The sequence below is a fragment of the Mya arenaria genome, chromosome 1, assembly GCF_026914265.1.
Source record: "Mya arenaria isolate MELC-2E11 chromosome 1, ASM2691426v1".
Classification (NCBI taxonomy): Eukaryota; Metazoa; Mollusca; class Bivalvia; order Myida; family Myidae; genus Mya; species Mya arenaria.
The window spans coordinates 42,739,941-42,755,804 of NC_069122.1; the positions used below are offsets into that span (position 1 = coordinate 42,739,941).

The following is a 15,864-nucleotide window of genomic DNA, read 5'->3' on the forward strand; positions in this document are numbered from 1 at the left end:
GAAATCATATTCAACTGTATGGCCGACTCGTCACTCGTCGGAATATCTGGCCGCCTCTCATTCGCAGAAGGAGGCGCTGATCCTGACAAGAGTATGGTGGTACAACGCATACAAGGTACTTAGTAATTATGTTGATTTTCGCTTTAACGTGTACCGTATTAAATATAAGTATTATCCTTGTCCTAAGACATGCCTCAGTGATTCCATTAAATCAAATGACCAACTTGATCTTGCTGTTTGAGTTTTAGGTCATCCGATTCAATTTAAAAAAAAAAACGTCTGGATTCAAAATAAAAACAAATGTTTGCAGTATGCTTAATTTACGAAAATTTTATATTTTGAATAGTCACTGCAAAGAGTAAAACGCTTTATATTTACAATTATACTTGAATAACTGTTCCTACTTATAATACAATTCATCGTCGTTTGATCAATTACCTTTGTCTTAATGAAAAAATATCCTTCGACCATCTATTTCAGGAGGCCAAAGAGTGACAGTCGGCTATGTGACACGGAATACCAACACCAAGCGAAGTAACTGGTTTGACGGAGTGCTGAAATGGAAAGGCATGTCATTGTTGAACCTATCCACCACATTATTACCAGTACAATAGTCAACAAATACTAACATTTCTTTCACCAGTACAAGCAGTTTGAACTACTGACAGAACATAACATAAGCTTCAAAGATTCTTTTTCAAGTCTGTTTTGATTGTTATGCTTTGAACATACATCAATTGACTCTCTACGTTTCACGTATTATTGCCAGAGGCATCCTTCTGTTATGCGCTCAGTCTTTGCATATCTGGAAAGTGAAAATGTTTTTATTTTAAATAATTATTGTTAAACCTAGGTATGAAAATATAATTAATGTGAAATAAAAAGATTTGTTGAAAAAGTGCGTGTCCTACTAACACTTTTAAAACTTAGTTATAGCATTTCTACTCACCGTATAACATTTCTGTTGGAATAATGAGCATAAAATGGATGTTGTTCGTTCATTAAACAATAAACGAATTCATTCCAAGGCAATGATAGCGACCGCGGTAATAAATTCATTTAACTTCTTATAGTTACATGAGCTATAACCGACCCATATGTTATCGTTGAAATTAACGTAAGGTTTTCTATTTACAAGTATGTTGATTTTGGATGCCTATTAATCCCAGATTATTTTGTGTCGTTTTAAATTGTTAATGCTTTGAATAGGTTTATGTAAATGTCATACTAAAATGTTACAAATAATTGTTATTATTAGAACGGTCAATTTACATAGAAGTACTAAGCGAGAAATTCCTGTTAAAATAATATCAATTGACTAAGGGGCATCCAAATGTAACATTATTGCTAATCGCTTGATGAGATGGCAAGTTAATTTGTACACTGAATATCTTAAAGAGAGCATTAGGTTTGACGTCATTACCAAATTACATTTTAAATATATTTGGCCACGTAGGCCAAAAATACTTCGTTTTGATTGGCTTGTTTGATGTCATTTACTACATGTTAAACAATTATATCGCCCACATGCGGATGCGTGTAACTTTTTCAGTTTAAAATCATTCTTACGTCATGGCTGTAGATAACTGTCCTTGTAATTACTCATTTGGTTTAAACAGCGCAATATTTATTTTGTAATATATATATAACAGTACATATAAAAGTATAGGAATGAGGAGAAAAGCTTATAACGAACCCCTTTACTCATTTGTATTAACAAGACGGCCCTTTAAAAAGAGTGTACACTTGTTCCTTTCAGACAACAAAATACCACGTGACTCGACATACGTGACCTACCGAGAGATCACCATCCCTCCAGTAATGTACATAACCTTGTGCACCTTGGCAGCCTGTGGGATCATCCTGGCTCTCTCCTTGTTTGGGTTCAACATTGTATTCAGGAACAACAAGTATTTTAAAACAATACACTATGTCTTGAAAATACGCAAGGATACAAATGTGTTAATTGAAACCTCAGCGGTAGGCACAATAGTCCAAAATTAAACAAAGATCCTGTTTAGATAAACACCGATAAATGCCAAACAGTCACTTCACGAGAGACCCACAGTGTAAAACACGTATTCATAAAAAACAGGTGTAACACTATTTCCTTTGCTCTAGAATGGACAATGAACAAGAGTTTAAGTCATAGAATTCCATGATGTCTAGTGTCAAGTACATACACACGCCAGCTAGTTTATTTCTTTACATTATGATCAACGTCAGTATGTAATTTTATAAACATATGTGGGCATTTTGGGTGTATTTAAAAATATGTATTTTTATGTATGGGAAAAAATCATGAGATCGTTCTTTGAGATGTGTAAGTTTATAAGTACATAACCATTTTAAAGAGCAATTCCAAAAAGTTTTGTAGTATGTGAATTGTACATTGAAAAAGTGTAATATTTATTTGTATCTTCTGACGATCATCCTTGTTAAAACATTAAAAGACCGTATATTCATAATTGTTTTAGTATCATTTTATATGATTAATTCAAGTAAATCTTACCTGTCAACCAGTAGTCGACATTTCGTTCACTCTTTTTTCTAGAACAGTGAAGATGTCCTCCCCGAACATAAACAACGTGTTACTATTGGGATGTATGATGTGCTACTCAACTGTGTTTCTGAAACCTACAGAAACTACACATGGAGCTGTTTGCAAGGTGATATTGCGGTCCGTTTAAGCTTGTGTGTGCGTCGGAGAAAAAAATGCAAACACATCATTCTTGCACATTACTTAAAACCAAATCAATATTTTCATTCAAACCTTGGTACATGCGATGCATGTGACCATTTTATATTTCTATGGAGGACCATATTTCTGGAGATAATAATTTAAGCATTCGGCTTTGCCTCACGTTCAACTAAGAAACACAACGTACAAGTATTTGCGCTCTCTATGCGGCGCACTTGTATTACTTTTTAAAAATTCTGCTGGTCTCATAATTATTGTAAATGTAAAATATGAATAGATCGTTTACATCGTTACGCATATTATTTAATAATGAACAGTCCCAATCAAACCGATACCGTTCACATCGAATCTACAGAAAATACGGTTTAGCTATGTGTAGGCAATGTGGCTTTATGCAGAGTTACGGTACTTTTATGTTTATTTTTTAATGTACTTCTTGTCCAGAATATCATTTAGGGTAGTGTGAAGGGTGATTGATTCTGTTCCACTTAAAGCATTGTCAATGAAATGTCACATACCGCCTCTGAAAATATGTGATTCCAAAATGTCATTCGTATGGAATTGTTGCAATTTCTATTTAAGCTTTGTTTGCCATTTTATTTATAAACTCCCATTGCTCCTTGGGTATTTAATTCTTGTATAAAGCAGCACTGTAGTTCTTTTTAAAGCATCCATGGATAAGTGTTATTTTAATTTTCAAATATCATTTTGATTTAACCACATGTAAAATGAAATTTTAATATATAGTATTGAAATTTACTGTGTATATTTGTAAAACAATTCAAACAACTAAGTCACAATTATGCACTAATAACTATAGGGATAAACCATTTAGTAAAACAAAAAAAGGAAATGCAGTTAAAATGTACAAGGTAAAGTCAAAACGACACATAATGAGAGACACAAACGTAGAAACTACTACACATCCACGAATAAGTTGATGTTGGAATTGACGGGACTTTATTATAGTGTTTAATTTCTTTAACTTTGTTAATGTTTGGTACTGTAAGTTTATCCTTTTCTACTTGTTTAGGCTCGCGTCTGCCTCTTCTGTATCGGGTTTACAGTGACATTTGGTGCGTTATTCTCTAAAACATGGCGAGTCTACAGAATCTTCACCAACAAGAAACTTCTTAGAATGGTAAGAGTTTTAATCATCATCTAAATGGTATTGTATTGCAACTACTCAAAAAGCATGGACAGCTTCTTATTTTTAAAGACTCGTTATACCTTCCTTTCAATTGTTAAGAATTTGACAAAATCTACTTTTAACAAGAAACACTCCGACCACTTTCGTTTCCATCTGACTCAGGTGTCAACATTATTAAACCACATTTTTATCCGCATCTATTATTCAGTTTCGACTTAGTTCACTTTTTCTTGCTAAATTACCCCTAAACCATGCTTATAAAACACATTTACTCAACACTTGTTCAAAACATTTCCAGACAATTAAAGACTACCAACTTCTTGCAATAATCGGTGTCCTAGTTGCTGTGATGACCGGCGTCCTTATTGCATGGGAGGCAGTTGAGCCTCATTCACTAGTTGTGCAGTACCTGGAAAAAGAGGTGACCGTCGTGTAATACTTTGCAATCTCTAATATTGTAATTATTATGACATATATTGAAATTAAAACAACAGGGACATGCACATTATAATATTTAGTTAGCACAACATATAAAAAAACTAACTAACAACATAAACAGCAAAGACATTTTCAGCATAAGCGAAATACTGATTAATTAGCTTCATATACCCAGCGTCAAGATGCAGACATGAGAACTGATTTTATTTTTGTTTCAGGTACATATGGATGAAAACGACGCCGAAATTCGACCGTTTGTGCGCATGTGCAGGTCTGATTATTCGGCGTACTTCGGCTGGTCCGTCTACATTACAGAGGGCGCACTTCTGTCGTTTGGAGCATTCCTTGCCTGGGAAACACGACACGTAATGTCTTCTTTTACAATGCCTTCTCATGTTTAAAGCATGACCCAAACACTTTCTGAGAGTTGATAGGTAGGGCCGATTCTTAAAACAAAGAAAAAATCATGTGAGGTGGGCGCTAAACCATAAATGTGCATTTCATAATTTCTGACCCATATCTGACCCCATTTGTAATGTGGCACTAGTACCTTTAATACAGCCAAACGCAGTACAAATCAGTTTTCTTACCCTTATATAAGAAATAAACCAGTTTTGTGTTATGTATAATACATATAATTTACCATTACAACATCCGTTACATTATTATTTGTTAATAAGTCAGTTTACTAGATATGCTATACATGACGTCCATATTCTGCAATTACGATGGCAAGTCTTCGTTGAAACTTGCTTATGTCACCAGTACTACAAATGACACACAATTATTTTTTGATAAAAGCTTTTAGTTTATATTCGAAGATAGTTTCTGGTATGTATACCTTGTTTCTAATATATCAGCAAAGCAAACACTCTCAAGTGAGATCATATCGGGAAAGTGGGATCGCCATTCACAATGTGTCTGCAATTAAATGATGTCAGTAAATTAGTTTAGATTGCCTTCGCAATACTCCTTTGCAATATTGGCAAATAATATCCTTCAAATCACTCATGTAACGACATTTGTAAATCGTGTCTGCATTGTCATCATCATTCTCAAATAGAAAGACCCTATTATTCCCGGCTACCCAGACTGCAACTATTTCAACGTGCAAGGATTTCTCAGTGTAATAGTTTGTGTTTTTAGTTTTACAATATCATCTTGTTTTCCTGGGCATTAAAATGGGCTTCGTCTAAAAGCCATACATTTTCAACAATGTGGCTTTTTGCAATCATTCATTTTGCAAATGACTGTCTGCTTGTAATGCCCTTACGTTTCAAATGATGAATGTCATGGAAACAGTGTATGGTGTGTGCTTTGAAGCATTCTTACTATTTATAAACATTATAAAACACTGCTAGAACTTGTAGAGATGCTTATGTCAATTACCAACCGAATAACCGACCTGTCAGGTTTAACATTGCATAGTCTTCATCTGTTTCATGCACTCCTTATTTTAACATGGATCGTAGACGTCAAAGGTTGTTAGGCAGCCGGTCTGTCGTCTTCCGACCCTGTATCTTCAAACCTTTCAATATTTTGGACTATCTGTTTCTTGTTCAATTTCACTAAATCTGGACACTTATTTTCGAGGACAGCTATAATGAAACACCCTGTTGACATGAGTCGGGTATCATTAAGGCGCATTTTCCGACCATAAACTTGAGCTGGATGTTAAGGAGACACAATGTTAGTCCTCACTTATGAGTCGAGGTTAAATCAGGTGCAATTTACGACCATACGTATGTGCCCGGTGTCAAGGAGACGCCAATTAAGACCATACGTATGTGCCCGGTGTCAAAGGGACGCCAACTAAGACCATACGTATGTGTTCGGTGTCAAGGAGACGCCAACTAAGACCATACGTATGTACCCGGTGTCAAGGAGACGCCAACTAAGACCATACGTATTAGATGTGTCCGGTGTCAAGGAGACGCTAATTAAGACCATACGTATAAGTTCGGTGTCAGGGAGGTGCCATCTTAGACCATATATAATAGTCAGGTGTCAAGAAGGTGCCATCTTAGACCATACGTATGTGTTCGGTGTCAAGGGGACGCCAATTAAGACCATACGTATAAGTCCGGTGTTAAGGAGGTGCCATCTTAGTCCATATGTATTAGTCCGATGTCAAAGAGGTGCCATCTTAGACCATATGTATTGGTCGGGTGTCGAGGAGGTGCCATCTTAGTCCATATGTATTAGTCGCGTGTCAAGGAGGTGCCATCTTAGACCATATATATTAGTCGGATGTCAAGGAGGTGCCATCTTAGACCATATGTATTAGTTGGGTGTCAAGGAGTTGCCATCTAAGACCATATGTATTAGTCGGGTGTCAAGGAGGTGCCATCTTAGTCCATATGTATTAGTTGGGTGTCAAGGAGGTGCTAGTCGGGTGTCAAGGAAGTGCCATCTTAGTCCATACGTATTAGTCGGGTGTCAAGGAGGTGCCATCTTAGTCCATATGTATTAGTCGGGTGTCAAGGAGGTGCCATCTTAGTCCATATGTATTAGTCGGGTGTCAAGGAGGTGCCATCTTAGACCATATGTATTAGTCGGGTGTCAAGGAGCTGCCATCTTAGTCCATATGTATTAGTTGGGTGTCAAGGAGGTGCCATCTTAGTCCATATGTATTTGCCGGGTGTCAAGGAGGTGCCATCTTAGACCATATGTATAAGTCGGGTGTCAAGGAGCTGCCATCTTAAACCATACGTATTATTCGGGTGTCAAGGAGTTGCCATCTTAGACCATACGTAATAGTCGGGTGTCAAGGAGGTGCCATCTTAGTCCATATGTATTAGTTGGGTGTCAAGGAGGTGCTAGTCGGGTGTCAAGGAGGTGCCATCTTAGACCATATGTATTAGTCGGGTGTCAAGGAGGTGCTATCTTAGTCCATACGTATTAGTCGGGTGTCAATGAGTTGCCATCTTGGTCCATACGTATTAGTCGGATGTCAAGAAGGTGCCATCTTAGACCAGGTGCCATCTTAGACCATATGTATTAGTCGGGTGTCAAGGAGGTGCCATCTTAGTCCATATGTATTAGTCGGGTGTCAAGGAAGTGCCATCTTAGACCATACGTATTAGTCGGGTGTCAAGGAGGTGCCATCTTAGTCCATACGTATTAGTTGGGTGTCAAGAAGGTGCCATCTTAGTCCATACGTATTAGTCGGATGTCAAGAAGATGCCATCTTAGACCAGGTGCCATCCTAGACCATATGTATTAGGCGGGTTTTAAGAAGGTGCCATCTTAGTCCATACGTATTAGTCGGGTGTCAAGGAGGTGCCATCTTAGTCCATATGTATTAGTCGGGTGTCAAGGAGGTGCCATCTTAGTCCATATGTATTAGTCGGGTGTCAAGGAAGTGCCATCTTAGACCATATGTATTAGTCGGGTGTCAAGGAGTTGCCATCTTAGACCATACGTATTAGTCGGGTGTCAAGGAGGTGCCATCTTAGACCATATGTATTAGTCGGGTGTCAAGGAGGTGCCATCTTAGACCATACGTATTAGTCGGGTGTCAAGGAGTTGCCATCTTAGTCCATACGTATTAGTCGGATGTAAAGGAGGTGCCATCTTAGACCATATGTATTAGTCGGGTGCCAAGGAGGTGCCATCTTAGTCCATATTTATTGGTCGGGTGTCAAGGAGGTGCCATCTTAGACCATACGTATTAGTCGGGTGTCAAGGAGGTGCCATCTTAGACCATACGTATTAGTCGGATGTCAAGGAGGTGCCATCTTAGACCATATGTATTAGTCGGGTGTCAAGGAGGTGCCATCTTAGACCATATGTATTAGTCGGGTGTCAAGGAGGTGCCATCTTAGACCATATGTATTAGTCGGGTGTCAAGGAGTTGCCATCTTAGACCATACGTATTAGTCGGGTGTCAAGGAGGTGCCATCTTAGTCCATACGTATTAGTCGGGTGTCAAGGAGGTGCCATCTTAGACCATACGTATTAGTAGGGTGTCAAGGAGGTGCCATCTTAGACCATACGTATTAGTCGGATGTCAAGGAGGTGCCATCTTAGACCATACGTATTAGTCGGATATCAAGGAGTTGCCATCTTAGACCATACGTATTAGTCGGGTGCCAAGGAGGTGCCATCTTAGACCATATGTATTGGTCAGGTGTCAAGGAGGTGCCATCTTAGACCATACGTATTAGTCGGGTGTCAAGGAGGTGCCATCTTAGACCATATGTATTAGTCGGGTGTCAAGGAGTTGCCATCTTAGACCATACGTATTAGTCGGATGTCAAGGAGGTGCCATCTTAGTCCATACGTATTAGTCGGGTGTCAAGGAGGTGGTATCTTAGACCATACGTATTAGTCGGGTGTCAAGGAGTTGCCATCTTAGTCCATACGTATTAGTCAGATGTAAAGGAGGTGCCATCTTAGACCATATGTATTAGTCGGATGCCAAGGAGGTGCCATCTTAGTCCATATCTATTGGTCGGGTGTCAAGGAGGTGCCATCTTAGACCATACGTATTAGTCGGGTGTCAAGGAGTTGCCATCTTAAACCATACGTATTAGTCGGATGTCAAGGAGATGCCATCTTAGACCATATGTTTTAGTCGGGTGTCAAGGAGGTGCCATCTTAGACCATACGTATTAGTCGGGTGTCAAGGAGGTGCCATCTTAGTCCATATGTATTAGTCGGGTGTCAAGGAGGTGCCATCTTAGACCATATGTATTAGTCGGGTGTCAAGGAGGTGCCATCTTAGTCCATACGTATTAGTCGGGTGTCAAGGAAGTGCCATCTTAGTCCATACGTATTAGTCGGGTGTCAAGGAGGTGCCATCTTAGTCCATATGTATTAGTTGGGTGTCAAGGAGGTGCCATCTTAGTCCATATGTATTAGTCGGGTGTCAAGGAGGTGCCATCTTAGACCATATGTATAAGTCGGGTGTCAAGAAGCTGCCATCTTAGTCCATATGTATTAGTCGGGTGTCAAGGAGTTGTCATCTTAGACCATACGTATTTGTCGGGTGTCAAAGAGGTGCCATCTTAGTCCATATGTATTAGTTGGGTGTTAAGGAGGTGCTAGTCGGTTGTCAAGGAGGTGCTATCTTAGTCCATACGTATTAGTCGGGTGTCAATGAGTTGCCATCTTAGTCCATACGTATTAGTCGGATGTCAAGAAGGTGCCATCTTAGACCAGGTGCCATCTTAGACCATATGTATTAGTCGGGTGTCAAGGAGGTGCCATCTTAGTCCATATGTATTAGTCGGGTGTCAAGGAAGTGCCATCTTAGACCATACGTATTAGTCGGGTGTCAAGGAGGTGCCATCTTAGTCCATACGTATTAGTCGGGTGTCAAGGAGGTGCCATCTTAGTCCATACGTATTAGTTGGGTGTCAAGAAGGTGCCATCTTAGTCCATACGTATTTGTCGGATGTCAAGAAGATGCCATCTTAGACCAGGTGTCATCTTAGACCATATGTATTAGTCGGGTTTTAAGAAGGTGCCATCTTAGTCCATACGTATTAGTCGGGTGTCAAGGAGGTGCCATCTTAGTCCATATGTATTAGTCGGGTGTCAAGGAGGTGCCATCTTAGTCCATATGTATTAGTCGGGTGTCAAGGAAGTGCCATCTTAGACCATATGTATTAGTCGGGTATCAAGGAGTTGCCATCTTAGACCATACGTATTAGTCGGGTGTAAAGGAGGTGCCATCTTAGACCATATGTATTAGTCGGGTGTCAATGAGGTGCCATCTTAGACCATACGTATTAGTCGGATGTCAAGGAGTTGCCATCTTAGTCCATACGTATAAGTCGGATGTAAAGGAGGTGCCATCTTAGACCATATGTATTAGTCGGGTGCCAAGGAGGTGCCATCTTAGTCCCTATCTATTAGTCTGGTGTCAAGGAGGTGCCATCTTAGACCATACGTATTAGTCGGGTGTCAAGGAAGTGCCATCTTAGACCATATGTATTAGTCGGGTGTCAAGGAGTTGCCATCTTAGACCATACGTATTAGTCGGATGTCAAGGAGGTGCCATCTTAGTCCATATGTATTAGTCGGGTGTCAAGGAGGTGCCATCTTAGACCATACGTATTAGTCGGGTGTCAAGGAGGTGCCATCTTAGTCCATACGTATTAGTCGGGTGTCAAGGAGGTGCCATCTTAGACCATACGTATTAGTCGGGTGTCAAGGAGGTGCCATCTTAGACCATACGTATTAGTCGGATGTCAAGGAGGTGCCATCTTAGACCATACGTATTAGTCGGGTGTCAAGGAGTTGCCATCTTAGACCATACGTATTAGTCGGGTGTCAAGGAGGTGCCATCTTAGACCATACGTATTAGTCGGATGTCAAGGAGGTGCCATCTTAGACCATATGTATTGGTCGGGTGTCAAGGAGGTGCCATCTTAGACCATACGTATTAGTCGGGTGTCAAGGAGGTGCCATCTTAGACCATATGTATTAGTCGGGTGTCAAGGAGTTGCCATCTTAGACCATACGTATTAGTCGGGTGTCAAGGAGGTGCCATCTTAGTCCATACGTATTAGTCGGGTGTCAAGGAGGTGCCATCTTAGACCAGACGTATTAGTCGGGTGTCAAGGAGTTGCCATCTTAGTCCTTACGTATTAGTCGGATGTAAAGGAGGTGCCATCTTAGACCATATGTATTAGTCGGGTGCCAAGGAGGTGCCATCTTAGTCCATATCTATTGGTCGGGTGTCAAGGAGGTGCCATCTTAGACCATACGTATTAGTCGGGTGTCAAGGAGTTGCCATCTTAAACCATACGTATTAGTCGGATGTCAAGGAGGTGCCATCTTAGACCATATGTATTAATCGGGTGTCAAGGAGGTGCCATCTTAGACCATATGTATTAGTCGGGTGTCAAGGAGGTGCCATCTTAGTCCATATGTATTAGTCGGGTGTCAAGGAGTTGCCATCTTAGACCATACGTATTAGTCGGATGTCAAGGAGGTGCCATCTTAGACCATATGTATTAGTCGGGTGTCAAGGAGGTGCCATCTTAGTCCATATGTATTAGTCGGGTGTCAAGGAGGTGCCATCTTAGTCCATACGTATTAGTCGGGTGTCAAGGAGGTGCCATCTTAGTCCATATGTATTAGTCGGGTGTCAAGGAGGTGCCATCTTAGACCATACGTATAAGTCCGGTGTCAAGGAGGTGCCATTAAAGACCATGTATATAAGTCGGGTATCCAGGAAGCATTTTTATAGAACGTACAAATAGGTTAGGAGTAAATGATATGCCATTTAAGGAAATATGTATGAGTCGGGTGTCGAGGATGCAACATCTTAGAACATAACAGCAAACAAAGACCATGCTCTGCGCCAATGAGTATCTGTATTATATGTGTCATGAACTATAATTAATAAATCCAGGTCTGAAACAGTTATTTTGATATAACTGAGTTATATCAATTACTTAGTAAAGGGAATGTAGGCTTTGCCAGTATGGGGCATTAATTGATTTATTAGTATTTGTGTTCAATGGGAGAAATTATTGTATCTTTAAAGCTTTGCACGAGTTGTACGTTAAAGGAATTAGCTTTTTGAAAAGAAAAGCTATTAGGATAATTAAAAGTGATTTAAAATTGGTTCGTATAGGTCACACAGTTTGTAGCTACATAGAATAAAATAAGTTCCCGGTTGCTCAGCTGGTACAAGACAGTTTAAAGACGGAGTATAATTACTCGGGGTTGACAGCGGTATTTTCTTAAAGGAGCCCGGCCGGCCGGAACTTAGACCACGTTCCGAGGCCGGGCTCCCCGGGTTGGACACGCAAACGTGACGGCTATTTCAAACGGTACCTCGTTTGGCCCGATCGGACTGCCGTCGGCGGAGATATGAGCAGGCAAAGTTTCGACCGGGCTAGCATATCAGCTTTGTATTGCAGAGATGGTTTGGCACGCAAACAATTTCTTATGATAGTCATTTTTTATAAACCAGCTCGGTGTATGTAAATGGAAAGGTTATAATTGTTGAAATTAATTGTTAAACTAATATTTTACATATAACTGACATCGAATAGAAATACTTTTAAAATCAAACTACAAATGATGGTGTTTTAATTGAATTTCTTTCAATAACAAACCCACCTTTTACAAGTTAACCGGATCTTGGTAATACATATTTGTTTCAGGTGTATACCGCAGCGAGAGTTCTTTTTTACATACGTATGCACCCCCCCCCCCCAAAAAAAAAAAAGCAAAAAAAAGCGGGGAGACATATTGTTTTTGTTCTATTTATCGGAGGGGGGGGGGTCATCTGTCCTTCCATCTTTCCACCACCAATCGTGTCCGCTCTAGATCTCTTGAACCGCTTGAAAATTTTCCCCATATTTCGACTACGTGAAGAGCGCATGTTACAACCAGCATATGACTATATTGTGTGTTCGCTCTGTATCTCTTGAACCGCTTTAAGGATTTTATAACTTGCAACAAATAATCACCATATTGAGATGATGTGCCGAGGGCACATTATTACACGACATTATTTATTTGGTCTAGTCCAGTTCAGTATATGTTTTATTTTGAAATGTATCTCCTTTCTGGTGTATTACATATATTACGTATTTTGAAAATGACGTGATTTTGCCCTAACAATTTAGCGTCATATACATATATATATCAAACCTTTATTCTAAATATAAGTAAACATTTCTCTTTTTTTGGCAAATAAGTGTCATGAGATATAAATTTCATACTTAGAAAATATAACATGAGTCGTCATTCAAGGCGATATTTATTAATTAAACGAGTATTTAAGGGTCGGCCACAATGCAAACGTCGATCGAAGGACCAAAATTTAAAATGTTTAAAAACATCCACTATTTTCCATTATGTTTTTGAATAACTTTTTTTATTTGAAACGATATCATCAAAAACTCTCAAGACAGCTTTGATTAGGTAGTCTGGGGCATTTTGACACAAAAACAAAGTAATAATGTCGACAGACTTTTCCGAAAGAATGTGAATGTTTTTTGATCCCAAATCTGTTAAAATCATCTTTTGTAAATTTGTTCAACTCCTTGCTACCCCAAAACAGGTCACCAAGAATGTATGTTTTACTCCTTAAAAAGATCGATCCTCAAAACTAAATAAAACATGAACATTTAAAACGTTTTATATTTTACCATCCCTACCCACTTTTGCACTGTGGAAGGTCCTTGAATTATAGAAACGAGCCATGTCTTATTTATACCACTTGCTGTATACAAGTTAAATAAATTTCGTATTAAACAACAATGGATGAGAAAAACTATATCTATTATATGCTTTCAGATGGTTAAAAAGGGGTAAACAGAGAATCACAAAATTGATATTTCAGTGTTCTAAACCGTTTTAACGTCCAAATCAAACGTCAGCACGCACAAGGTTGGGATAAAATTTCAACGACGTCATTTCTTAAATGATGTTACTATCGCATACAATTTGGCGCGATTTCTTTTACAACCTGCAATTAAATGCCATTTAATATCCCTTAGGCTTATTATAAATAAAATATTTTAGTTTTAGTGTTCGATCGCACATATTTCACCTCGTGATCACGAAAAGTAAATACTTTACTCATGGCTCCACCATTTGTGAAATATGGCGTTGGTGCTCACTCAGTGAAAAACATAAGCTCAGCAATTTGTGGTGTGTATATTAATTCGTTAGCAGTTTGGCATTCCAAACATGGGACATTTGTTATTCGGGTTCTAACATTTTGTAAAATTTCAGGTAAAGATCGAGGCCCTGAACGACTCTCACCAGATTGGCCTCTGTCTGTACAACGTGGTCGTCCTGAGCGCGGTTGGCCTCACCTTGTCTCTTCTCCTGGAGAATGAGGTTGTCATGCTTTATGGGATCACGTCCGGATGTCTCATCATTGGCACTACAGTCACACAGCTCGTGGTGTTTCTACCAAAGGTGAGCGATATCATTGGAACTACAGTCACACAGCTCGTGGTGTTTCTACCAAAGGTAAGCGATATCATTGGAACTACAGTCACACAGCTCGTGGTGTTTCTACCAAAGGTAAGCGATACCATTGGAACTACAGTCGCACAGCTCGTGGTATTTCTACCAAAGGTGAGCGATATCATTGGAACTACAGTCACACAGCTCGTGGTGTTTTTACCAAAGGTGAGCGATATCATTGGAACTACAGTCATACAGCTCGTGGTGTTTCTACCAAAGGTAAGCGATATCATTGGAACTACAGTCACACAGCTCGTGGTGTTTCTACCAAAGTTGAGCGATATCATTTGAACTACAGTCACACAGCTCGTGGTGTTTCTACCAAAGGTGAGCGATATCATTGGAACTACAGTCACACAGCTCGTGGTGTTTCTACCAAAGGTAAGCGATATCATTGGAACTACAGTCACACAGCTCGTGGTGTTTCTACCAAAGGTGAGCGATATCATTGGAACTACAGTCACACAGCTCGTGGTGTTTCTACCAAAGGTGAGCGATATCATTGGAACTACAGTCACACAGCTCGTGGTGTTTCTACCAAAGGTAAGCGATATCATTGGATAACGGCTGACATTAGCATAGCCATTGAATTACATTTTTTTTCAGAATTCGATCATTCTTTGTTTTCTTGTTAGGAAGATTACTGATTATTCATTCAATTATTAATTCGTTAAAATTGGTATCTGATGTTCCACGTTGTATTCTTAATGGAAAGAATTTTGTGAAGTTGTATTATTGTCTGTAAATAAGCGAAAGCTATTTGTCAGGCACTTAAGATGACCATAAATATCCCATCCCATTCACTTCACAAACGTTTGACAAGTGGAGTTGAGTTTGTATAGAGTTAACTTTTATAATCGAATGTCAGTACCTTATTAAGATGAGCATAAGAATAATAAAGTTTTTAGTAAATTATTCCCCGTAATTGTATAACCAATTCCAAAAATTGGTGAAGTATGTGGGCTTGGTAATCACATATACTTCACAAATGTATAGCAATACCACCTGGCTGTCGACTATGTCACATGTTTCGTTTAAGCATGTTGATTGTTTCAAAATATCCTGCTATCAAACTGAAAATTAAAACATTTATTATTGTTTCAGATACATGCCGTTCACTCAAAGGTGGAAATCGAAGTACAAAATACCGGCATGTCCGCATCGAATACCAGATCGAGGTCGGCAACTAACACGAAGAGTGGGGATGACCATGCCTCGGATAACAAGTAGAAGTAACACACAATGACTAGTTTAGAAACAAAAGTTGGACGGGCATTTCAATTAATCATTCAGGAACAGGATACCAGGACTAGCCGGGCGGTTAATGACCATAACGAGTAAAAGAAACACAAATGGACTTTTTAAGAAACGAATGTTCGTCGAGCATTTTATTTGATAATTTTGGGAGAGGATAACACGATTAGCATGTCGGATAATGGCCTTACCTCGGATAACCAGTTGAAGAAAAAGCATGGACAACTTTAAAAACAAACATTTAGGGCATTTCATTTAAACATGAAGGCAACGAATTTCACGACTAGCAGGGCGGATAATGGCCTAACGTCTGATAATCTGTAGAATTTACAAACATTAACTTCGTTTAATGTGAAAACCTACAGAAACA

General features: G+C 39.3%; 1 protein-coding gene across 1 annotated transcript; it reads left to right on the forward strand.

Annotated features, from left to right (window-relative positions):
• The first annotated feature begins 18 nt into the window (after positions 1–18).
• On the forward strand, positions 19–15,470 carry LOC128227343 (gamma-aminobutyric acid type B receptor subunit 2-like). Its single transcript, XM_052937776.1, has 9 exons — positions 19–115; positions 481–567; positions 1,760–1,910; positions 2,555–2,669; positions 3,735–3,842; positions 4,150–4,272; positions 4,508–4,654; positions 14,001–14,189; positions 15,345–15,470. Exons 1-9 carry the CDS (start codon positions 19–21, stop codon positions 15,468–15,470), a joined length of 1,143 nt encoding a protein of 380 aa, XP_052793736.1.
• The last annotated feature ends 394 nt before the right edge of the window (positions 15,471–15,864 follow it).